The 27,305-nt window shown below is 37.8% G+C and overlaps 1 protein-coding gene across 1 annotated transcript in view; it reads right to left on the bottom strand.

Annotated features, from left to right (window-relative positions):
- Window positions 1–585: 585 nt before the first annotated feature.
- TTC27 (tetratricopeptide repeat domain 27) overlaps window positions 586–27,305 on the bottom strand; it is a 111,405-nt gene continuing 84,685 nt past the window's right edge. The window contains exons 13-20 of the mRNA XM_054399091.1: window positions 24,659–24,886; window positions 15,084–15,182; window positions 12,895–12,947; window positions 10,107–10,272; window positions 7,063–7,260; window positions 3,617–3,728; window positions 2,952–3,052; window positions 586–708 (exon numbers count right to left, since the gene is read on the bottom strand). Coding sequence (XP_054255066.1) covers window positions 586–708; window positions 2,952–3,052; window positions 3,617–3,728; window positions 7,063–7,260; window positions 10,107–10,272; window positions 12,895–12,947; window positions 15,084–15,182; window positions 24,659–24,886 — 1,080 coding nt within the window. The remainder of the gene's footprint in view (window positions 709–2,951; window positions 3,053–3,616; window positions 3,729–7,062; window positions 7,261–10,106; window positions 10,273–12,894; window positions 12,948–15,083; window positions 15,183–24,658; window positions 24,887–27,305) is intronic.

Genomic DNA, 27,305 nt, shown 5'->3' with positions numbered 1-27,305 from the left:
AGAAAGTGCCCAAATAACCTAGCAGTCACTGCACGCCTAGCTCCGTCTCACTCTACCCTGAGCCCACCGCAGTGTCCCAGTGCTGTGGGGACAGCCTTGCAGCTGCTCTGATTGGCCAGTGGCAATCAGACGCATCCTCCAATTGGCTGTGTGCCCTAGTGGTGAGCCTGATAGGCTGGGCCCAGCTCCTGCCTCTGCTGTGTGCTTGTGCATCTCCTCCTGCCGTGGGGCCAATCCTGCTCCCCCACTTGCAACATAAATGGGGTGTCCCATGGAGGCCAGGTACCTGAGTGTGATGTAGCCAGGTGGAACTAATCTGCAATAATCACTTTAGAAATACAAGAACACAAGTTCTGCTCCAGAACTTGTAGGGCCTGAAGAACCAATTTTGTAAGACAGCGGCAGCAGATAAAAAATTTAAAAAGCAGCCTGAGCTGCCGACCACAAGAAAGCTGACCCCAAGAACCACCCTGTACAGAAAAAATGTTTATTGAGAGTGTTGTTACATTAGAATTTTATCAGCAAAAGTTGTGGCAAAAGATACATGACATTATTGTCTTCCTGTTGTGAAATATGGTCTTTATGTCAGCACTGATCTCTCAGCTGGTTGCTCAGTTCCTGAAGTTCAGCAATCATGTTGTCCATAGTTTTCACCTCATCAGCTATCTCACTGTGAACTTCATTACTTGTTACATCTACAAAAAGTTGCTGCATGACAAAAAGAAAGACATTATTTTAAAATACATTTATACATTTTCTCGCTTTCAGTGTAGAGACAAAATACAGGAAGCTCATCACCGATATTTGTATTTTCAGTACCTATGATGGTATTTCTCTCTTTAAAAAGGCCATTTTGTGACTAATAAACAGAAGGTGCATACATATGAAGTCTGTGCCATGCATCTGGTATTTTACCAAAGAGGTTGAATCTTCCTGTGGAAGGTGGGTTTCTGCTCTGACCTGGCTGCCTATGCTGACTCCTGATCCCATCAGAAGTAAAAGACTTTACCATAAAACTCAAATTAGAAGAGCATCTCACATGCTGTCACTGCAACTTATGTTAAACCCACTTGCTGGTAAATTACTAGTTGTGAATTTTAATGTCCATTTTTCCCAGTGTCATATTCTGTTGATTTTTTTTCCTCCAAAACCTCAGATAAACATGCTTTTTAATATTTGATGACAAGACACGTGTGGGTGGATGCACAAATCTGTTTGTAATTATGTTATACAAGAGAAAACAAAAAATATAGAATAATAAAAATAGTTTGTTCTTAAAGACCTTAAGACATTAAAAGAAACACAAAGCAGCTAACTCATGAACAATCTTCACATATGATAAATAACTTGCCTCTGATTGGAGCTTTGTGTGTGCCAAGTTTGTACCAGAACATGTTGCTATTGTAAGGCCAGGACTTATGGAGGCTATGTAAGGTACCGCTCCACAGAAATATAGGGGAAGGTGAGGGACCCAAACATATATTTCCCCTTTATTATATAAAGGGAAAGTGATTCATACTTCATTTGACACAAATTAAAAGCCTACATTTAGGGACAAAAACAAACTAAGAAAATAAATTTCTGTGGAATACATCTGTACATCATGATATCATCAAAACATCAGGGGATAACATAGGTATATAAATAAAAATGTACATAAAAAGCCGGAACCAAGGTCTTCAATGTGCCTCAGAACAATGTTGTCAATGAACAAGGGAACGTCCTACACAAAACTAGGAACAAACTCCTGCTATGAATACAGAAACTTTTCTGACTTTCAGCCCCAAAACCTCACACTGGCAATGTGACAGAAAAGTTTGGTTCTTCCTGGCTAGGACTGCTAAATAAATCAATATGTTACAATTTTTTAATGTTTTTTTTTTGCTTTTTTCTTTCCCCCACAGTTAGAGACCTATTCATTTAGAGGCAACATGGGGAAGTTTCATGCACCATCAAAACCAAAACCAATCAACCAAAAAACCCAACCCAACCCAAACAAAACCCAAACCACCACCACCAAAACCCAAAAAACAACCCACATTTTATGAATCACAACACATTTTGGCCACATTCTGAAGACTTAGTTATGCCAGTATTTAAAAGCACAGTTACAGAGCCAGATTATATCTGCTTATACAACTTTCCTAAGACTTTTACCCTTAAAATTACAGGACTTAAAATAGAGCGAGCCAAGTTTAGCACACTGCTGACAGTTTGTAACACAGGTACACTGCTATAAAAGTTATACTTTGTAATTCACATTTACTAAATCCCACACACAGACAGAAAGAATGTATCTTTCAGACATTAAGTGTACTTTGAATGAAAGCGCATTCCATATCAGTCCTCAGTTAAAGAATGACTGTGTCTCATGCTGTAAAATGAAGGGTAAAATCAGGATAATAATGGTGCAAGAAAGAGACTTGGCTCTTTGGGTACCTGGCAGTGGAGGCATGAATCCAAACCCCAAACATATGATTCAAGCATGACGACATTTTCCAACAAATCATTATTGAATTGGTAGGATATCCATGAAAATATTATTAAAAATTAGTTCTTGCTTTTAATAAATAGCTTTGTTTTTAAAACACTGCAAGTTTATACCCATTCTTTCTGAGGCTGCCCTGCTTCCCCTGTGACTACTCACTCAAGGAACAGGTCTTTGAAATGACTGATTTCTTCCAAACATTTGAGTCTGTTTCCCAACATTTTAAGGAAAATTCTAACTTACTGTACAATGTCAGTGCTATGTTTTAGACTAGTAGGTTTATTTCAGTCAAAGCCTAGCAGGAAGAAGGAAAATCTACTTAAAACTAGAATCCTTAACAGCATAGAGGTGAATATTCATCTGATGATACACTGGGACAGGCAGGTATCATATATGACTCAAAACAGAGAAACAGTTTCTGGCAGCTTTCAAACAAAAATTCCTACCTTGCACACATTCCTACCTTTCCTTTGGATGACAAGCCACGTAAATTGAGCCGAGCTGAAGAAAGTATCTGCAAAGCTTCTTGATGATTTGATTTGGTTTTGCTGCATTTTATAGCCACTAGAATCCAAACATTGAAGAAAAGGACGCCAAAACAAGAAAAGCATTACCTCTACGCAATAATCATTAAACAACATCCAATTAAAAACTTTGATGCCTTCCAAAGAAAATTTTAAATGTAAATAACCCCAAAAGAAACACAAATAAAAATAATGCCAAGCAAGTTTGAGCAGATGCCTCTAAACCCTAGAGATATTTATATATCCTTCTTAAACGTAAATATCACAGCACAGTGAATAGTTTTAGAGTCTAAATTTTGTCCACCTCCTGAGATGAACTAGAGATACATTTTCACTTGCACTATGAAATTGCTAGATTATGAAATTAACTGATTCCATGTTTAGCAGTCGCATGTTTTCTGACTTGCCCAACACAATTTCTGCCTGATTCCAAGTATATTTTTGTACGCACTATCATTTGATGATCTATGCTGGAAGACTCCCAATAGTAGGAATAAATATAATGGGTGAAGTATAATATTGATCAGATTATATGTTACTGAGCTTAATAAATATTTGCTACACTCTTCATGAATAATAAAAGTTCTTTTCAGGTAAAACTTACCATGTGCAATCTCTATGGCTCCTTTCACTATTTTCTTAAAAGAAAAAACATCTTTCTCCCAGTCACTTGACTGAATTTCACATTTGTGTGCCTTGGTGAGACACTGCAGTGACTGCAAGGAAGGAAAAAAATTATCACTATGTGAGAAAACAATCTAGGACACTAACTTAGTTTTAACTTTCTATGAAATTAATGCTCAATCCTGACAATGAATGTATCTACTATGTTTGATTTCCTGTGAGTTGGAGCACTGTCATTCTCTGCAATGGTAAGCACCAACTGCTAACACAGATGTTTTTCACCTATACTGCATGTCAAGTATGAGAGGTATATAAAGTAATGTCTGTCTAATTTTTAATCTTTTAAAAATCTGTCTAGATTGATGGATGTGACCCATGTTTGCCACGCCATCATAATCAAATGCACAATAAAAACATCAAAATACTCATACTCCCACTTCGAGCAGCAATTTTATACCTAAATAAGATACAATTGAATGCATCAAAAAACTTTCTGTATATGTATTCTTGCCAAATAATGTTCTCTCTCTCTTTTCCCTTGTGTAAAGGGTGTTAAGGGGGAGACAGGGAGGGAGAAGCTGTTGCAGCTCCCCTGGTCTTTTGGCCAGGGGGGTTCCTTGTGCTGTTTGTTAATTGTAAATACCTGTAAATATTGTATATTTGTACATATTCATTGCATTTCATTGTAGATTGTAGTTTTGCCTGTAAATACAGCTTCCGTTTGCTTCCAACTGAGCTGGTCTGGCAAAGTTAATGTTGGGGGGCAGATTTTTCAATCCACCACATGGACAAAGACAGGAATCAGAATTTGGGCACTCATCACCCTAGAAGCTTCCACCTTCTCCCTCCCATGGGAGTTCCAATGACTACCGCACAGGCAACTGAACTGCTCATGCTGCTGCAAATTGCAGTAAAGGTGTTAAGTCAAACCAAAGCAAATTATATTTATTCATAGTAACCTAATGTCATGGGATTATAATTGGTAGTAGTTCTGGCTAGCAGAGGCAAGAATCTCCAAGAGAAGGAAAACCAGTTTTTACAGCAGTTTTATTTCAGTCTCTGCACATGTCTGAGTCAGGGCAGTAAATTATAGGGGGTGTGCTGACAGATGTCAGGGAGGGGAAAGAATTCAAAGTCTCCTGGACTGTTTGTTTGAGCTTCTGGAAGGGGAATTTATCCTGGAAGGAAACGGTTATGAGATAGGGAAAGTTCAAATAACAGAAGATTTTCATAGCCTGGATGTCAATCATCAGGAAACTTAAATGCAGCAAAGATTCCTGGGTGGGAAAGGGCTGGACTGGACGCATTCAGCATAGTAAAGAATGAAGTACTGAATGAGAAATCAAGTATTAGGGGTAAATATATGATAAGCTGAAGAAAAAAACACTTTGGTAGTTTTACACTCCTAAATTTTTAACCCTGTCTGACTGTGATTCGGTTTACAAAGCACTGTTTTGAATTGTAACTGTAGATTTTTGTGATTAATGACATCAGATATGGCAGCAGAGTAGAAAGATACAGAAACCCAACAACCTACCCTTTCCAATAGCCAGACAAAGTTGCTCTTTCAAATGCAACGTCAGGAACAATGCTGGTTAAACATAATTAAATCCGCACTAAATAATGGCAGATTCCACATTTGCAAGGAGGTACGTGACACTGTGATAGATATGTTCATATCTTTTTTTCCTGTGATGCTACAATACACTAAATAATGGCCTTTCAGAATTCATTGACTTTTGGCATAATAAACATGGATGGAAAACTGCACTGATATAACAGGATTTTTTTCTACAGATAGTTACATTCACTTAATTTCTGACTAACAAATCATGGTGTTTGTGTAGTGAAGCCAATAAATACTGTTTTAAACACTTTTACTTGATAATGTATATCAGAAAAGCTGCCAGTGAATATATAGTGCATTGTAAATTAATTTTTACACTGTGAATTGTTATATGCTGGGGCAGTAGGCAGTTTTGCTTCTTTATGATCTGTATCTATGGTACCATTGTATCAATATATTTGGGTAAACATGTAAGCATACCTTAAGTATTGATAAACATAATTCCATTTTGCAGGGCAATTTAGACTGTAAGCATGTTCCATAACCAGTCTGATTAGGAAACACAGTTAAACTTGCTGTCTGTTCTACAAATTGAAAACATGTTTTAAAGTGGGTTAGTGAAAAATAATGTGATGTAACCAGACTCTAAAATGATTGCATTTATAGTATAGACAAGGCTTCTGCTACTTTGCATGTCTGAGTAAGAATTTGAGGATATATTACAGGATATTGCAGTGTCTGTATTTCTGAATTCTAAACAGGCCAAATCCCTTTTATTGTTCATTGGTAAAGAAAAATAGACAAGGAAAAAAAAGGGAGGAATTGGAGGTACAAAGGACACTGGCAATGATTGAACAAGGCATTTCACAGGGCAGAGCGCAAAAAGGAAGACAGTGATTAAGGCCCAAATAATTATAAGTTTAACCCCACAGGCATTCAGTTTGTAGGCCAAACCATCTGCCTAGCATGCCTGACATCAAGTGACATGCAATCCTCCAGACTGACATGTTTGCCCGACCCAAAGGCATACCCCTACTAGGAAACACATACTGAATGCTGACCTTGTGCATTTTCAGCTTCAGTGAAGATCTGCTAACCTGTAAATATTTTTGGAGTGTACAAGGCTATTTGAAATTTGGAAATTTAATACCAAATGCAAAGTATACTCCAGCACACAACAAAGCAAACACTTCCAGAGGTTACGCTTGTACAACAAAGCATACAACAAAGCAAACACTTCCACAGAGAGGTTACTTTAGAAATCAATTGATTTACCTGGGAAGTAATAGGAACAAGAAATGCAGTTAATGCAGAAAAATCAGAGATGGGTGAAGAGAAACCTATGGTTCACAGATTAAGAATCAAATAGCATGTAGGGACAAAGCTCTAACAGTAGTACACACTATCCTAAACACATTTTCTCTTAGTGAGTGCAAATAAGAACACAGATGGCTTATGATGCCACTGGATTGTGCCACTGAGATCCACTTCAATCCAGAAGCTGCAGTATTTTGTCTTCAGAATCAAAGATTCTAGTTGAAATAAAACCAATAATCACCACCGTTATAGATATTAAACTGCTGCAAGAAAAGTTTCAGAATACAAACCCATGACAATGCACACGTGCTGTGATAGGATGTTTTAAAATGAAATGCTGATAAAAAAGGGAGATTAAAAAAAAGAAAAATCCACAAAAGCTGTGACAAAATATTTTGCTGTTAGAGATACTAAAAATAAACTTAAGAGGAACACTTCTGGAACAAAAGCATGCCTTCTAGAGGACTATAGTTTGTCAGAGAACAGAAGGTTTGTACCAGAAGTGTGGTATTCATTAAATCATATACCTCAATACAATTTACCTTTTCAATATCTTCATTGCTATCATTCTGTCCATTTTCATAAAGTCGAGCATAAAGTCTCCAGATCTCCCCATCATTTGTCACTCGTGAAGTCACTCTGCCGAAGAGCTCTTGCAATTTCCTCTTCAATCCACTTGCTACCTCTCCTGTGCGATCTGCCATACCATCCACTACTGCTCTCACTAGAATAGCCAGCACCTTAAAAAAGCAGCAGGAAAGAGTTTTTATTTCAACTCAAATCAATATTAGTACATGCAATGATAAATATAATAGGGGGATTAACTCAACTAAACATAATTTTTAAGGTTCTATGGTTGGTGGACATAAAACACAAAACTGGGTTACTAGGAGAGGCTATAGTACGATAGCGAATAGCATAGGAAACTGTCAGTAAGATAATTTCACCTTATAATATGGTTATAAAAAGATCAGTAAACAGGCTGAACCAGATCAATTATTGTATTGGCAGACACTGCTGTTCATGTGTATTTAATTACCTGCAGAAACTGAAAGATGTATAGTGGATGAAGTAGAAACTGGAAGGCAACTGACCTGCAGAAATGCTGAGCGTGTGCAGCTGCTAGTGAACTCAATGGGAAGTGGGCTTTGCATGGATGAAATACTATATAATATCAAGTGTCCCTGAAAAGAACATGACTCTTCATGTCCCAAACTAGACACTGAAAATTAGAAAACAGTTTTGCAGTGCTTCAGTGTTTCTCAAAAAAAGAGAAACACCAAATGTAAATTAAGACATTGGATCACATGGTCAATTAGAATAAAATAAAAGCTAGAAAAGATGTGGCTTATTAAGTGAACTACTTGTTCTGTGTTCTGTGCATGAGACAGAAAGAATGATAAAAACAAAACAGAAGTTTCATAAGTCCTGCATTCAGGATAGACGAATATACAAATAACTTCATGCTCTCAATTGCTAACTTGTGAGTCTATCATTTGGCAACTATTTTGGTTATGTGGTATTAATAGTTATGAGGAAATCACACTAATAGCCATATTGAGAGAGCAATAAAATCCATTTCAAAGATGATCTCTACACAAATATACAACTACTCTAAAAAAAGTAGGACAGGGGATGCATCCTCACCAACCAACACGTAGTTCACTGGCAGAAAGGTAAAAATTATGACAGCAATCAAAAGTATATTACAGTTAAAATAAAAACATATGCAGTTAAGCATTCTTGATATTTTTATTTCCTAAACCAACTTTCTTCTATAGAATGACTCAATTAACATGCATTCCAAGAATTAATTACTGAATTTTATCAGCTACAAGAAATGGCAAATAACCCAAATAAATCAAAATGGAAATATGAAATATACCGATGTAACAGAAAAAGTGGGGAAAAGTTTATACATCTTACAGAATCAGAGAACTATTTCAGCTGGAAAAGACCTTCCAACCACATTATCCAACCATGTGCCTTAGCACTACATCTCTGCATCTTTTAAACACCTCCAGGGATGGGGATCAATCACCTCCCTGGGGAGTCTATTCCACTGTTTGATAACCCTTTTAGTGAAGAAGTTTCTCCTAAAATCCAATCTAAACCTCCTCTGGTGTGACTTGTGATTTGCTGCCAGGGAGGAGACCAACAGCCACCTTGCTACAACCTCCTTTCAGGTTGTTATAGAGGGCAATAAGGTCTCCCCTCAACCTCTTTTTCTCCACACTGACCAACCCCAGTTACCTCAGCCACTCCTCATAGGACCTGGTACCTTTTCAGAATCATTAAGGAATCGTAGTAGCATGTGAATACCAGCTAAACAGTTTACCCCTTCTCCCTTCAAACCATAAGAGTATAGCCCTTATAAAATCATATGACAAACTAACTGTTCTTACTTTTCTGTTAAAAGAGCTTGGATTCTCACTTAAACAATAGAAAATATGATCACCTATTACCCCTCCAAAAGCTCTAAAATTCACCTTACATTCATGATTTGCAATCTGAGGCATTAAAACTCATCATTCAAATTGCAAGTGAGTTGTGCTAGTCATCACAAAGTATTAGCAGTGTACCAGAGCTTCCCATTTTAGACCATTGTCTTAAGTGTTAAAATTTTTGTTTCTATCATTGAAAGATTTTAAACTGCCATATACACTAAACTAATAAAGCAAAGCTCTGTTGCCCTGGATTCCACACAAGCCGTAGAGCTTGTTTTTTTTTAATGACTGGGAGTCAGTGTGCAGAGACTGTTTTTAGTATGGCATCACACTATCTGCACTCCTTCTTCTTCTTTGCTTTTGAGAATAATGTGTGTTTACTGAAAACTGAACAAAAAATACCAGGGGACAAAAACCTTAGAAATGAACCCAATATTTTTTAAATGCTACTTACTATCAGTTAATCTCATTCCACAACTACTGCCCAAAGAGCTCTTTTCATCTAAAAATTTACTTAATCAAACGATTTTTAGTAGCTTCACAATCACACTTGATAGTGCTCAAATAAGAAGAGAATCCTCAGATGCCAGATCCAGAATGATAAATTTGCAGTTTTAAGGTTACCAGGGAAGTAAAATGAACTTAACTACAGTGAAAGATGAGCAAAACACCTCCTTTCTTTGTCTTTCTTACAATTATTAAGAATCAGTGTTCTTGACTGCAATGCACTCACTTTGTGAAACTTCAATTTCAAAGGTTCATTTGTGTAATTTTTCAAACACATGGGAAAAGCTTACCTATAAACTAAATAGTTTATATTATTTCTGATATTAATATACACAGGAACAATATGAAAATATGAGGCTATGTGTTGTGCTTTATGTAATAATAGATCTTAAAACTGCAAGGCTCATATTTGGCCTTCCACAAAATCTAGCGATCTGGATGCCAAATTTACCATTCTGTCTATTTTTATTTCAAATACTTCATTTTAGAGTCAGATCTCAAAAAAATAAATGGCTGGCCTATGTATCTTCCCTGGTATGTGTACTATTATTATTAATACCATTTTCAGCAGAAATCTCTCACAAGAAAAATTAGTAAACATATAGGATGACATAAGATGGCAATTTCCTCACCTGTGTATCTTTGTACTTTTCTCTCAAGTCCAGCAGCCGGTGATAAGCTTTAATTGCTTCCGAAAACTCTCCAACATCTGTACTGGTGAGAAGATAGTTCTCCCATATTTGCCAGTGCTCATAGTTGCACTTGAGAGCTTCTTGGAGGGTTCGAAATGCTTTGATTCTAATCAATAATAAAAAAAGAGTAAAAGAGATGATTCCATGTTAAAAATTTAATATAGAAAAATTCTACACTAAAATCACTTGGCATGGTATCAGCTAAAAGCTGCTTATTTTAAAAAGTTAGGTTTAGAAAACAGTACAGTGTAGAAGTTATTGCTCATAATTTACAATACTGATTTCTTTAATCTCTCTTGACAATTACTTTGTCTCAGTTCACATTACACTTTGTAGAGTCTGAAATAGGAAATTCCTATGTCAGCTCTCTTAATTACATTTTTACAAATATTCAATATAAATGTGCCAAATTCAATATAATTATGTCAGTATTTTAATTTCTGAATTTTTAACAAGAAAACGTTAGACAAGAATGTGAGCTGAAAGCAGTTGACCTACAAAGATATGACCTCCTACATGATGTGCAACCAATGCTGCCAGAAAGGAGGAAGAAAGAGCACAAGTCCTAATGGAATCTGAAGTGTAAAGTCTGGGTGCCTACTGTTTAAAGCTTTAAATGTACTGCCAAAAGTTTCACTAAATTGGAAACTTAAAACCAAGATTTGCTAGAGAATCAGAGTGATATGGTTACTGGAACTTCAAGAGTTTGAAGTTTAGTCTCAAGTAGACAGTGAAAATATGTAGAAAAAACATGAAGGAATAAATTGTTTTAAATGAAACTTGAAAAAAAGCTTTCCTGGTCTGGTAAAAATTGTGTTTGGGAAAGTATGACATTAAATCTCTTCTTAATAAAGATCATATAAAGATGGCTTGTTTTAAAAATTTTCAGTTCAATTGCTCTATTGCTTGAGTAAGTTGCTAAAAGTGCTATGTCTAAAGAAAGACAACACAAAGAAATTGTTGGCTGAGTTTCAAAGAGAGGGTCCAGGACAGTGTAAATATCCCACCCAGCAGAGGGGAATACCTAACTAGTGGATCAGACCATTAAAAGTCTGGAATGGCTGGGTCAGGGAGAAATGTAAATAACTGTAAATCTAAGCCCATAGTATTAAAAAAAGTTATCAAACACATGTGAAGAGAGCTGGCTGATAAAGCAAAATTATTGAAGGACAACAGGTCATTTGGCATTGTTAAAGCAGAACAGTCCATAGGCAGGGTCTTCCCATGCTCATTCTCCTTTTCCCTCTCTTCTGATACACTGAAATACATGATGTTGCTGAGTAAATGTACTAACAATTGGGTCTTTTCCACTGTTAACAGTCTTAGTAAGGGATTTCAGATCCCAATTTTGATATATACACCAGAGAAGCATAGAGAGGTGCTCCTTCCTCTGTGGTTTTGCTACAGTGGAAGATGGGATCTGCCACAGATATCTGACAGGCTGGAAAGTGCTCTGGCTGAATGAAGAAACCATTTTTGAAACTGCTCTTCAACACCTATGATCTGCAGGATTAGGTCTCCCCTATCCTCTCCAAAACATTAACAGGTTATCAGGAGGGCAAGATGCCAATCACATGAAGCTGTTAAATGTAGACAAGGCACCAGAGGGCTGGGATGAAAATTGTATTCATCAAACAATCACTTTTGCTGCACTAATAGAGTCCTCCAGCTTCTCAAAATAAATTCCCTATGTATTTAACGAATCATATAATGATGGAGTATCCTTAACCAGGCCAACAGTTAAATCAGTTCACATCCAAACAGGGAAACAGTAGGCAGTACCAGTACATCGGCCTGTTTTGGAAATCACGAATCTTGCACCCAAAGGACAGAGGGGCCAGAACCAGTTTGAGAAATACAAGATCTAGGTTTCAAATGCCTCCTGGAACCCAGAGAAGTTTTTCTGATAAACAGAAGAGTAGAGTCTGTTTTAATCTCAATTAATTTTTCTGGAAAAAATTCAGAATACACAAAACCGCTTTCAGCTGGGTGTCAGCAAGCTGTTTGCATACACTTTCAAAATGACTTACACATTTTATATTTGTCTGTTTTATGAGGCTCTGCTAAGCCTTACCCAAATGTACAGTCCATGAGGGGGACTTATTTAAAAGCCTGGTCATAGTAAACCCTGGTTTTGATGAAGAAGCAGAAGAAAACATTTAACTTAAATATGCAAATTTTATTTTCATTTTTAAAATTCTTCCTCCACTTTTATTTTTCTTTTTTGGTAGAGGCTTGAACAGTAAGAATATAAACTTTCAGCATCACTCATTCCCCCAGAATAAATTAATACTGAAGTGCACTACTACAGGTACACCCTGAGAGTGGGGCCCTCTGGAGGGCCTTTCCAACCTCTAACGTTCTGTCATATAGGTTCACATATATAGTTTGCTTGAAATAGATATATCTTTTTAACCTCACAGTCAGATTAGTTTCCATCTTTAAAGTGAATGTTTGGCACTGGTTGTACTTTACTACATCATAAATACTTTTAACAAGAAAAAAGTGTAGGGTGAGCAGTGGCTACCAGTTAAGCTTATGAAACTCTATTTCCTGCAAACTATGTTATCAGTGTCCAACCTGGGAGAAAGAACTGAAGGGATAAGATTACAAATATGAGGTAACCATAATATAAGAATAAAAAACTCAATGTCAAAAAAAAAAAAAAAAGGAAATCTCCATTATTTACTTTGAAAGTTTTATCTTCTAATCCTTTTGAAGTACTTACTTCTGTTTTAATCTGATATAAGCAGTTGATAAATTGTTCCAGGCCTCGGCATTCTGTAATCATAGAAGAAGATTAGCAGAAAAAAATTATTCACTTACATTTTGCTTACTTGACAAAAATATGTAAAAGGAACTACTGTGAAATATAATTAATTTTGCTAATCACATGTATTAACACATATTTTCTAAAAGGCAGTCAAAATACTATACTTAGTACACTTAGAAACAATTATATTAAAATAGAAATATATAATAAATATTATTGAGTAGAGAAACAATATGGTATATAAATATCAGTTAACTACCTTGTGGTTGGCATATGCAAAGTCATCTCCTGTCTTCTGCTTAAACAGGCATCCTGTTCTGTATCTAACTGTGGGATGGCTTGAGAGGTCAGTACTCCCAGCAGCTCATCATTTTCCACTAGCTACTGGAAGTTACTTAACTGCACAGCTCTGTTAGTAAAAAAATCCCACCTGAATGTCCTCTGCTGCATCTCAGGCAAAACTAATAGGGTTAGTTCCAACAGTGTTTATCAACTGGTTTAGCTGAAAAGGATTATGGAGTGCTTAGACAACCTATTCTCTGATAAAACCAGCAAGGCCAAGTACAGAGATGATTTCTGCCCATTGCTTCACAATGCTGTAAAATTGAAGCTGCACTCCTGAATTCAAAGTGACAACCAGTATGAATTTGAGGAACAGAACCTAAGTATTGCAATGAAAAATACTTTGGTACTGAAGGCTGTCCTCAGTCTTAAGGAGCATTTAAACCACGTTAGGAAACCTTTTGGAGGCTGAAATTCATGAAAAACCCTGCTGACATTGCAATAGGTTTCACTCCCATATCAAAGAGCCGGCCCAGCATCCTTAAGGCACAAAAGAAATACCACTTCACCCACTGGGAAGTCAGATGCCTTGTTCATATGAACACTATCAAGCACAGGCCGCAGAGAAATAAATGAACACAATTTTAGTATCTGCTTGGAAGTAAACCTGTTATACTAAGCCAAAAAAATTATCAGTACTGTCCTGGTTTAGAGCTGGAGAGATCCTCTATTGCCCCGAGAGGGACGAAAGAATGACACTCACACAAGTGGGACTGGATAGGGATGGAAAGTTTAAATGGTAAAGCAATTAGTGTTTTACAGAAACTACAAAGCATAGTGGCAAAGAATCCCAAAGCATACGGAGTCCCTTACACCACGCTCAAAGGCTCCCCAACACTTCCCTTCTTCCCACCTGAGGGTGTACTCAAAACCCCGAGGGCTCATGGGAGCAGAGAGGGAAGAAAGAGGAAGAGAATGACTTTGCAGACGAATTTATAGGGTGTGAGATTTATGGGTAGAAATACATTATATCCCATGTCCACCTCCTGGGTAGACACTGGAGATGTAAGTATGTGGCAGCCTAGGAGGCACTCAGCCTAAACTACCACAAATACATAAAATAAAAATTCCAGTTAAACAGAGAGATGTCTGTATGTACTTTTTTTCCCTCCCAAGTTAGTTATTTCCTATTATTAATAAAGAAAAAAGAACAGTCCATTATCTTTCATTGCTTTCATTCTTTTCTCTTGGTTCTTTCATCTCTTGATGAATGATAGCTTCCATCAAATAGGAGGCATTAACTATAAGCAAGCAACATGCTGGCCATTAGGCCTTTTGACAAAAGTATTGACAGCGTATTCCCAAGAGGTAATCCAGCTGACACATCCACTATCTCAATGCATAGTCACACTCAGCTGGCAGTATTGTACACATAGTTGCCCCATGCATCCTGATAAGCTGGCTGACAAGCTCCATTCTCCCCATAAAGAGTTAATTATTTGACTGTTTTCTCAGGAGAAGTTGATTAGTTAGAGGACTAAGTATTTTAATACAAATTTTTTGGGTTTATCTCTCTTTTCAGCACTATTCATTCCCTTTTCTCTGTTTTAGCAATGTATGCAGGCATAAAGGAATTTCTGCTCAAACATATTTTCACATTCACACACACATACTTGGACAAAGTATGCACGAGTATTTTTACGATGCCTCGTGACAAAAATATACCCTTCATGCAAAAGTTTAATTTATTCAAAGGGCTAACATTTAAACAAATTTTTCATTATTGCTTTGCTTGTTTATAATGAAAACATCCTCATTGCTTTCAGATAAGCCATCTGAATTGCTTGTTGCAAAGTACATACATCTGGTTCCAATGTCACACAACGCTGAAATGCTTTGGCAGCACCTTCGTAGCCTTCTAAAGCAATGTATGCGCAGCCCAAGGAAAACCATACTCCTAGCTGGAGAGAAAGAAAAAGATAATTACATATATATATACACACACACACACATACACATATTCCTGCACAGAAGAAATAATTTTGCCTGGATGCTCAAACATGCACTATTGCTGATTTTTACCCAATTTTCAGCTATCATAATAGCATTGCATTGGAATAAACAATATCCTGTATGCAGAATACAGGAAATGTTTAGGTTCAAGGTTTTAATAAATGTAGATTTTAAAAAGTGCTATCTATATAAAGACTATTTAACCATAATACCATTTATCCTTAAGAGCACATGTTCATTTAGAGAAGAGAGTGACAGCTATTTAGAATTTTACATATTTTGCTTTAACTTTTGAAAAATCCACATACTAGGGAATGGAAGTCACATTTTACAAGAAACATTTCTAATGACCAAACATAAATACTTCAAAATTACAGCCTTTTCTACCTGCCAGATTATCAGTCTTCTCCAGTTTATAACACAGTGCTTAGAGATAGAAAGGTACTTAAATAATGCCTTGCATAGAGAGCAGAACTTTACCAGCTCAATAATCTTGCATTGTAAATACTCAGCTGTTACAACCATATACCTCTCACACAGATTCAGCAACAGTACCTCCCTCTCCACTTCCTCTCCTCAGGAAGCTGTACAGAGAGCAATGAGGTCACCCCTCAACCTCCTTTTCTTCAAACTAGACAAACTCAAAGTCCTTAGCTCCTCATCATAGGCCATTCCTTCCAGCCCTTTCACCAGCTCTACTGCCCTCTTCTGGAGGCATTCAAGGACCCTCACATCCTTCTTAACTTGGGGCCAGAACTGTTCACAGTACTCAAGGTGAGGCCACACCAAAGCTGAATACAGAGGGGTAATCACCTCTTTTGACTGGCCAGTTATGCCACAAATAGGCATAAATTACAGCAAATTAAATATGTATTTTCATAGCTCTTCAATAGCAAGTTCCTGGTTTGCCACATGGTTAAATTCTTAAAGATCTGCAAGTTAAGCAGTGCTACATTTGAGAAAAACTCTAATTCAGAACTGTATTAAATACACAAGTATATTGAGAGAACATATTCTGACAGCCTTATGCTGTTTAAATGCACAGAGTCAAAATCAAACACAACATTTTCTCATGTGCTGCAAAATTATTCCAGGTAGTGCTACCTACTGCAACAGGCTCAGCTGTTTCCCCATTCTAAATGCCAAGGAAAGAAATACAAGCAGAGTTTCTTGGAAAAATTTTTGAGAGAGGGGAAAAAGATTGGAAAGAGGAAGATGGAAAACCAGGTTATATTAACTGTATATTGCACAACATATTACTTTTCAAAACATCTGATTAATATTTACATCCCCCTGTGTTTTAGGTGCTAGATCTGAAACAAGTAATTTTGATAAATTCTTTGTAGGAAACCATAATGTCTATTCAAACACAAAAAAGTTACCTTAAGAAACCTTTGCAAATCAGGGACTTTACAGGGTTGAGAATAGAGCTCTTCATATGCAAGGTGCTTCTACCTCTTACAGATTAACTGCAAATCTGCTCTAGACTTCATAGTTAATCTGCTTCAAAACTTAGACTCCAGAATACAAATGTATGACCTTGTTTTATCTGGCACCTTGGTGGGCAGTCATAATGAACTCAAAAAAAGAACAGAACAAGCTCGGCAATAAAGATATCCTTCTGCATTTGAGGGCCTACATGGAAGGCCCAAGTACAGAGCATATGGATGAACATGAAGATAGAACTGCCAGTTACATCTGGCCTAGGCAAAGATGAAAATCTTCTTTTCAGTATTGTCAGTCTGTCATCTTTCACGATCCTTAAACTCATCATTCAAAGAAGAAACTGCACACAAGGAGAAAGAATGTTTCCCAGAACTCAGAGAGCAAAATTAATAGGGAAAAAATATCTACTCAATCTAATTTTTTTAAGTCTCTTATCCAGCAAGTTTGCAGAAGCCCAGCCAGCACTCACGACATAGTTGCTGCCTCGTTAACTCCCCTTTCTCTTCTTTCCTTCTCAATAGCTTTCTGTACGCTAAAACAAGGGTAGAGATAGGACTGTGATCAAGCATGAAATTGAAGGATCAGGAAGGATCACAACCTTGAACTTCACCAGGGCCAAATTTGGCCTCTTCAAGCAATTACTAGGGGAAATTCCATGGGTCAAGGCACTACAAGGTAAAGGGGCCCAAGACAGTTGGTTAACATTCAAGCACCACTTCTTCCAAGCCCAGGATCAGAGCATACCAATGGGTAAGAAATTGACAAAGGGAGCCAGGACACCTGCATGGTTAAACAGAGAACTGCTGGGCAAACTCAAGTGGAAGAAGAGTCTACAGATCATGGAAGGGGAGGCTGGCCACTTGGGAGGAGTATGAGACTGTTGTCAGAGGGTGTAAGGAGGCAGCTAGGAAAGTTAAGGCCTCCTTGGAATTAAACCTTGCAAGGGAAGTCAAGGACAACAGAAAGGGCTTCTTTAAATAGACTGCAGATGAAACTAACACTGGAGGCAGTGTAGGCCCACTGCTGAATGAGGTGGGTGCCTTGGTTACAGAGGATACAAAGATGATGGAGTTACTGAATGCCTTCTTTGTCTGTTTATACAGCTGGAGACTGTCCTCAGGAGCCCCAGACGCCTGAGGAAGTCAGGATAAAGGAGGAGTTTCCCTTGGTTGATGAGGACAGGATTAGGGAGCAGTTGAGCAATCTGGACATCCGTAAATCCATGGGTCCTGATGGGATGCAGCCATGGATGTTTAGGGAGCTGGCAGAAGTCATCACTAGGCCACTCTCCATTGTCTTTGGTAAGTTGTGGGGAACAGGAGAGGTACCTGAGGGCTGGAGGAAAACAAATGTCCCTGCAGTCTTCAAAAAGGGCAAGAAGGAGGACCCAGGTAACTATAGGCCAGTCAGCCTCACCTCTGTCCCTGGGAAAGTAATGGAACAATTATCCTTGCTGCAATCTCAAGGCATATCAAGGATAAGAGGGTCATTAGGAGCAATCAACATGGTTTTACCAGGGGGAAGCCATGTCTGACCAACCTGATAGCCTTTTGTAAGGACATAACCAGGTGGATAGGTGAGGGTAGAACAGTAGATGTGATTTATCTTGATTTCAATAAAGCATTTGACCCCATCTCCCACAGCATCCTTGCAGCTAAACTGAGGAAGTGTGGTCTGTATGATTGGGTAGTGAGGTGGATGTGAACTGGTTGAAGGAAAGAAGTCAGAGCCTTGTGGTCTGTATCTAGTGGGGTCCCTCAGGGGTCAGTACTGAGACCAGTACTATTCAATATAGTACAACAGAGAACCACTAGGATGATTAGGGGACTTGAGCATCTCCCCTATGAAGAGATTTAGTCTTGAGAAGACTGAGAGGGGATCAGATCAATGTGTATAAATATCTGAGGGGTGGGTGCCAAGTGGATGGGGCCAGGCTGTTTTCAGTGGTTCACAGTGATAAGACAAGGGACAATGGGTTCAAACTAGAACACGGAAGATTTCACCTCAACATGAGGAGAAACTTCTTTACAGTGAGGGTGACGGAGCACTGGAACAGGCTGCCCTGTGAGGTTGTGGAGTGTCAGGAGGATGGAGTCAGGCTCTTCTCAGTGATGTCTGACAGGACAAGGGGCGAAGGGTGAAAGCTAGAGCATAGGAGGTTCCATGTGAACATAAGGAAAAAAAATTTCACTGTGAGGGTGACACTGTGAGACTGGAACAGGCTGCCCAGAGAGGTTGTGGAGTCTCCTTCTCTGGAGACATTCAAAACCTGCCTGAATGTGTTCCTGTGTGACATACTCTAGGTGATCCTGTTCTGGCAGAGGGGTTAGACTAGATGATCTTTCGAGATCCCTTCCAACCCCTAACATTTTGTGATTCTGTGAAAAAAAAATCATTGCATTATTTGTAATTCGAATGATCATCACAGTCTCATTTCTGAGCTTGTGCTTCCAGAATCTTCCAGCCTTAATTTTTTGAGGCTGACAGTGAGCAGCTGCATCTCTCAGGAACTGGCTAACCAGTGCTTAAGCTTGTCAGTTCCTTTCTTAAGGAGAAGTTACATCAGGAGGAGAAAGTAAAATTATTTATTTCTGTGGAGAAAAGCTATATGAGCAGGTACCTAGTTAAAAACATACAGTGACTGCAAAGAATGATAATTTTCTTAATAATTTGAAACAAGATATTTTGCCTATCAGTAACTATGTATGAAGGTTTCAACTGAACAGAAAAAAACGTGAGAATTGGATATGATAGAGAAGGTTGGGAAAGGTGTACAAAGATCCTTTAGCAGACAAAAAGAATGAGATTAAAGTCTCTGAGGTGGCAACTAAGGAACCTTGTGAGATGCTATGATATGGAGGCAAAAAGCATATAGAAAATGCAATAGGTTGTGCAGATGGAAGAACGTCACAATATGTTAAGACAATTTCAGCATCAAACATATAGAAAATTAACTGTGTAAAAGAACAATAGAACTAGAATGAATTAAAATTTCAGGCCTCAAAAAAAGCAGTATAAAGTCTATCTCGAAATTATTGACTAAAATGAAGAAAGGTAGCATCCTGGGGGGTACCAGAAGTCCGTGAAAGTAGAAATCTGATAAAACATAGAGAGATTTCAATTATTTCACACAGTTTGGTAAATGGATGAAATTCCAAAGATAATTTTTTTCGATACGAAGAAGGTAGTCAGAAGACAGCACTTACCTTGATCCTGACCAGCATGAATAATCAGGTTCAAAATATCACCGTGCAAAATATACTTTGTAATGTATCTAGAATCGCTAATCCTTCAAGAACAAAGGCAACTCTTTAAGTAGGGAGGATGTTAAATTTAAGAGCTACTTAAAATGGAAAAGCAATGTTAAAAACTAAAATGGGCAGCTAAAAGAATAATGGTCTGCAGAAGACTTGAAACTTTTAAAGACAAGACATGTCAAGGCTTGGAGCAACTAAAAAGACTAGACAATCATAACAGTTGTAAACAAAGGAGCTTATTAAGAATAAGAAGACATACTTCAAAAGCTAGCAGGCTAAACAAGTGAGAAAGCTCTGAAAGACCAAGTCTGACAGGTTAATGAAAAACTATGGTGGCTATGTTAAAAAAAAAAAAAAAGGCAAACAAAAACCCCTAAACCCAACCAGCCAAAAGAACCTAGTTCTTTGCCTTTGATCTACTATGGTAATGAAAAATAAGAACTACAGTGATGCTTTAATCATGTATTTTGGATACACTTTAAGAATGGACTTAAGCTATTTTTTGTGGAAAGAATTCCCCTTTTATTGAGGAGGGCATAAAATCTGCTGATCCCACTGGCTGATGTAACAACTGCTCTCAGCAAAGTGACCAACTGAAAGGCAGCATAAGGAAAACTTTGTACAAAGATAAAAAAAGACTTTGGTCAAAGTTATTTTTTGGAAATAAAAAAGTGCATTGGCTAAAGATTAAAATTTCACTACTGATTGGGAAAACACAACAAGCTGTAAATTTGTATCCTTTTTAAAACTGAAGGCAGTAATTGGCAAAGGAAGATAATTTAGGGTTGCACTCTTTGTTAAAACTTGCCATCAGGAATTTCCAGACAAGTCTTTAATAATTCTAAATAATTAAAAAATGCTTTAAGAAAGTCCAAGCAATTCTCTTACATTAGTGGCAACATTATTCCAAAGTAACCTAATTAGCTGAATGCTTAAAAAAAGAAAAAATCCAAATCATATCTGACAAAACTTTTTTTCAATTTTAAAGCAATTTCTACTAGTTGCATACAGCATATACCTCTAGATTTTTTTCAGAATCTTCAGTACAATACTCTTAGGGGTACAACAGTATTAGTTTAGAAACAACCTATACCCTGTAGAGCACAATTAATCGTTGGAGTTAGTAACTGCAATACAATTTTAAGAGCTCTAGCTGAGTGAAATCCTAGCTGAGTATCTTACTAATTGCTCTTTTTGGCATAATTTTTCTCCCTTACAATTCAGTTTCTTTTGAATGCAACACACCAACAAAATTTACTGGAGTTTGAAGTAAGTACAGGGACTTTTATCATAATTTATAATATGAGCCTCTAGTTTAACTCCAGTTCAAGTTACTTCTACTATTGCAAGACGAATAAGAATTGTTCAGAATAACATTCTCCTTGCATTGTTCAAAACTTAAAATTAGATGGCAAGCTGATTTCTAAAGTGTGACTGTTTTCCCAGATTGGAGAGAGATCCCTTGTCTTGCTTCACACCCCATAAAATAGCCTGAGAAGTTATGAGCCAAATAGTCTAGCAGAAAAGGAGATTATTTTGGGATTATTTTTTTCTTTCAGACTGTGACATGGTGGAGAATGGTGCAGACACAGAAAAGGTGCTATGAACACTCCTATGTCTGTAAAATTCAAACGTGAAGCAGCTGGTTATAGAGAACCACACACCGCCCAGCACAGGTACTAACAAATCTGTAATGTAACAAGCTGTAGGTTTTGTTATGCAGACTTTCACTGCTGGAGAATGGACTGCACGAGCTCTTTGATCACTGGAATTGCCTCAGTCTAGCTTTGCAAGATGCTGACAGTGAAAATGCAAGAAAAATGCATCTGTCATTCACTAGTACAAGCAACTATTTGAGTGGCAAGGCTATTGAAGACAAGTTTCAGATACATTTGTACTGTAAAACTCTCATTTCTTTGTGAATTCTCCAGAGTTTAACATGGTGGTTGGCTTGTACTGCAAAGATCTACCTCAGAGATCTCAACAAAATCAACCAGTTCATCAAAGAGTACACAAAAGTAAGAGGGTTGACAGAGAATGGTTTTATCCATTAGATATTGTAGAGAATCACTTGCTGCAGTCTAAAAATTCCTCCCTCCAAAAAAGTTTCTGATAACCACAAAAAAAAAAAAAATTCTTTGTACTAAGAAGTCCTTGTTTACTTGATAAATTATTCACAATTCTGGGAACAACTGCTTGTATTAAAGTCCTTGCATCTAGAATCATCTTCCTCTGATCTTTGTTCACAAGACATCCTGGAATAGGAAACAATGCATTTCTGTAGTGACAGAATACACATAGACTTTAGAAGACAGCAATACGTCAATCCACACTATCCATTTGCTCAGTCTGTTTGTTTCAAACAATTCATCTGAGTCTTAAGCAGAGCTTCCGGAGCAATAAGGGGAGGAAATGTTCTCTTTCCTATATGGCTTGTCTGTTTTTCTTGGATTGACCTTCATTTTAACCTTCCTTTAGATAGAACACAAAATAAGAAAGCATCTCAAGCAAAATATTTCTGGGTTTTGAGCCCTATAGGCTATCTTCTGCAGCCCTTTATTATCTGAGAGTCCTCCTGGTTTCAATAAAGTTCCTATCTGAGTAGGTAAGCTTAGGAAGTGTAAATTACAGGCGTGGAAAGAGAGGTGGACTGAGAACTGACAATGCAGGACCTCAAAGAGTTGTGGTCACCAGTACAGAGTCTAGTGGAGGCCTGTATCTAGTGGTGTTCCCTGGGGGTCAGTACTGTGTCCAGTCTTGTCCAGTATTCATCAGTGACCTGGATGAGGGGAACAGAGTGTACCTGCAGAAGATTTACTTATGATACAAAACTAGGAGGCGTGGCTGATATAGACTGGAAGCCTGTGCTGCCACTCAACGAGACCTGGACAGGCTGGAGAGCTGGGTGGAGACAAACCTAATGAAGGTCCACAAGGGTAAATGTAGAGTCCTGTACCTGGGGAGGAATAACCCCATGTACCAGTATAGGTTAGGGGTTGACCTGCTGGAAAGCAGCTCTGCCAAGAAGGACCTGGGTGGGAATGCTGGTGGACAACAACTTGACCATGAGCCAACAATATGCCCTTGTGGTGAAGAAGGCAAATGGTATCCTGGGGTGCATCCAGTAAGTAGACTATGGCCAGCAGGTCAAAGGAGGTTCTTGTCCCCCTCTACTCTGCCCACATGTGGAGTACCATGTCTAGTTCTGGGCTCCTTATTTCAAGACAAACAAGTAACTACTGGAGAGTCCAGCAGAGGGCTACAAAAGTCATTAGGGGACTGGAGCATCTGTCTTAGGAGGAATGGCTGAGGGACCTGGGGCTGTTCAGCATGGAGAAGACAAGACAGAGAGGGGATCTTATGAGTGCTTATCAATATCTAAGGAGTGGGTGACAAGAATATGGGGCCAGACTCTTTTCAGTGGTGCCCTGTGATAGGGCAAGCAGCGATGGGCACAAACTGAAACACAGGAATTTCCATCTGAATGTGATGGTGATGCTGCACTGGAACAGGCTGCCCTGTTGTGGAGAGGTTGTGGAGTTTCCTTCTCTGGAGATATTCAAAGCCTGCCTCAGTGTGGTCATGTGCAACCTGCTTGCTCCAAGTGAACATGCTTTAGCAGAGGGTTTGGACTAGATGATCTCCAGAGGCTCCTTCCAACCCCTGCCATTCCTTGATTCTGTTGGCATTTCCTGAGTCAGTAACAGAACTTAAAGACAAAGCAAGAATTTTTGTTCATTTTGCTTCCCATTCTAAAGGTGTTTATAAATAATATGGAGTTAAATTGAATAAGGACAGGACTCTCAGTCACTGGAATAAAGTATGTTATTGAAATACAGAAAAGCTTTGGGATAAGTGATTTGAAAGGCTAAAGATCTTTAAAACTTCTGCTCTTTCTAAAACAGAAGTCCAGCTAGTTATGTGAAACTCCAAACAGCAGCTCCTGCAGTATTCCTTGGAGGGCAAGAAGGAGCAATATCCTATTTTCAATTGGACCTGGAAATGTCTAAGAGCACTATTTATAGCAACAACCACAAAGCTCTTTTATATTCCCAATGCCTTTTATACAGTGAACCTTAATGGGATGGGATGGGATGGGATGGGATGGGATGGGATGGGATGGGATGGGATGGGATATAGTGGCTGAGAAACTGAAAGAAGGTTACACAAACGTCTGCAGGAAGAGCTTGCAAAGGATCTTTCAAAACAATCAGCTTCATTAAGAGAACTTTTTTGACTCTGTTTTCAGTTTTGGTACATTACTGCATTAAAAGTGTCATGGTAATTGTAACACAATGCTTCTCAGTGACTCCTGGAGAGGACAGATCAGAGCCCTTGAAAAGGATTTTTTTGAAATACAGAGATCAGAGTTTGCAACTCAAGGGCATCAAATAAGGCAAAAGGATACTTTCATTAAAATCTATACAGCATTCTTCTTTGTTCATGGTTTGATGATAACTATAAATTTTCAAAGGCTTGATCCCTTTGAAGTAGAAGAACTGTACTAGCAAAGAGTTAGCTGCATGCAAAGACCTGAAAGTAAAACAATGTCTTCATTTCATTGTGCCACTGTTTTTTGCCCAACTTCCAAGTACATGGTGAAAAATTTTCTAAGAAAAGTAATGAGTTGTTTCTTTGACAATTGTGCACAGAATTGCCTTTTAAAAAAGTGCATCACTGTTCAAAACCGAAACAAAGTCGTATGTGCATCATTTCCCAACCTGCATAGGGTTGATCTGCACTGAACGTTCAAAGCACTCCACGCATTCCCTGAATTCCTTGTTGCGGAGATGAAGAAGGCCTTTGGAGCGCTGAGCACGGGCACTGCGGCACCCAGAGAGCTCCCAGGCCTTGTCATAATACTGGTGGTCTTTAAGAACATCACCAAGCAAACAATATAATGCTGGTGTTTCCTTTTTCTCTAACTCCCGTCTGAGTATTTCTTCTGCCTGTTAAAGAAGAAAGAGAAATCAATACATAATGGGACTACTTATTTGCTGTTAAACACCTACTTGAACTTTAGCACCTTGCAATCTTCAGCTGAAGACTAAGCAGTTGGGATAGTAAGGAAACATTATCTTGATCCAACACAGTATCACAGACTAGAGAGAATCTGGTTCCAAACTGTTTTTAAAAATCCCCAAACACTTTGACATCAACGTAATATGGTGGGTTGTGGTTTAATGCACCAAAGGAAACATACCCATTAAAACAAGAAGCCGTTTGCTCCTCATTTTGTATCTTCAGTGTGTATTCTGTCCCAAGAGCAAATATCAGTCCTTAACATCAGACCTGCACTGACTTCATAGCAAAGCAGTATCAGCACCATTAAGCTATATGCAATCCTAATAGTTTATCATCTCTATATCCTAGAAAATACTCTTGCAACAACTGTTATTCCTTTTTCACTAATTATTGTTTACTGAAAAGTTATTTCCCTTGTATTATATCTGAAGACACATCCACTTTCATACTGTAGGTTTTGCAAACACTTTTATGTAAGATGCAGAAGTTATAAATTTATCTAAATGATAGATATAAAAAATATTCAGAATATATAGAGCGTTATGGAAAAGAAGACACAAGCTGGGTCTCCCAGACTTCTATTTTGGGCTGTAACCAACCTTCAAAAGCTCTTTATCTCAGGATCACTATCTTGCTCTAACAATGAAATCATTGTTTCTCTTTTAAACAAGTAATAGTCTGCTTTCTGTGGCTTTTGGCGTTTTGAGAAGTTAAATACACTGGACAAATGATCTGTTGTTCAGACTGAACTCTCACCTCAGGCCCCTGCTGCAAAAATGTAATATACATAATTCAGCTCACTATAATTTTTCAAATAGAAAAGATATATTTGAGCCATGAGAACCAAGAAAGATCCAACACAGTCTGCCACAGAATTGAAGTTTGACAATATTTTTCTAGCATAGCTAGTTTATCTACAAGGAAAGCTGAATCCATTTCTGCATTTAAATTATTACAGTTTTTCTCCTTTTAATGATAACTGTTTTCTTTCTCTCCAGATGATTCCTAGATAATCAAAGTCTCTTACTCCTCTTCCTCCAATCAGTAAAATTCATTCTCTGAAAATCATCTTTAATGACTTTGTTTTGAAGTATTTAGTGCATAGTAATTTTAACAATTCTTAGTGTAATTTTTGTTAAATAAAATAACAGTAAAGCTTACAAGTATTTGAAGTGCACAAATGTGAAGAAGGGATGTGTTGTTTAGATTTCTAAAGGGATCTTGAACTAGGAAAACTGGGATCCCATTAAGAAGAAATTAGTGGCTGAAAATTAGAAAAATTGCTTAATGACAAGTATTTTCAAGTTCCTATAGAAAAATTCTCCAAAGAAAGCCAAAGAAATTTTTAATAAAAATGTAGAATTATCCTGGTGAAAGCACTAGCAGCTGACTGACCAGATGTAATTTTAACAGCACTGCTTTTTACAGAATGGTCTGCACCAGACTGGGTGGAATTCAATACTCAAAAAATCAGTTGATATAAGCATCAGAAAGATTTAGGCTGTTATCATGCTTTCTGGACTACTATGGTGGACATGGATGTTAAACAGGCAAAGCTTCACAAAAATCCCACATCAATAAATAGGATTCTGCTTTAAATAAAGGTGGTGCCTTTTTATTACTCAGTACAGAGAATTCTGGAAACGAAGTACAAGATGCATCTTGCATTTGACTTCTCAACCCTAAACTTCCATTTGCCATCCCATTCATGTGTTCCCATAGACATTATTTCTTTTCTAAAAGCCTCTAACAGTCTCCCTCTTCACAGATCTACCTGTTCTATTATTTGATAATTCTTATGCTGGTTCAAAATATTTCCCAAAATGCTTTCATCTTTTCTGGTTGCATATTATTTGCTAGGCTATCAGAGAAATAGCATGAAGAAACAGAACAAATGAGCATGGAAAGATGTAGTGACAGAGAAAGAAAGCTCTTCAGTTTTCGTTTCATCTTCCCTGTAATTTCATGCATGACCTTGGGCAATCCGTTTATTCTTCTTTCTCATTTTTTTAGCTACATATAGAAGCTGTTACATGTCCTCTGTATCTGTTATAATACATAGTGGGAATGAATCACATTCTTGAACACCAAGCTGATACTAAAAGGAAGATCTCATAATTTATCAAAGGTCAGCAGCCATGTTCTGGAGCTCCTGGAAGGGGTAGAGGCCTCACTCACTATAACTGGAAGAATGCAAAATTTGCATCTCTGGTTCATCTTTTCTTTAGCAGGGAAATAATACCATTTTTAGTGTACTATGCATTCTCAGTAAGGTTGAAGAGATCTCTTACACCTTAACAAAAATAAATTGTCCAATGTAAATAATATTCTCAAGGTCTCCCA

The sequence above is a fragment of the Indicator indicator genome, chromosome 2, assembly GCF_027791375.1.
Source record: "Indicator indicator isolate 239-I01 chromosome 2, UM_Iind_1.1, whole genome shotgun sequence".
Classification (NCBI taxonomy): Eukaryota; Metazoa; Chordata; class Aves; order Piciformes; family Indicatoridae; genus Indicator; species Indicator indicator.
The sequence above is the reverse complement of the archived record's forward strand: the minus strand, read 5'-3'. Positions and strand labels throughout refer to the sequence as shown.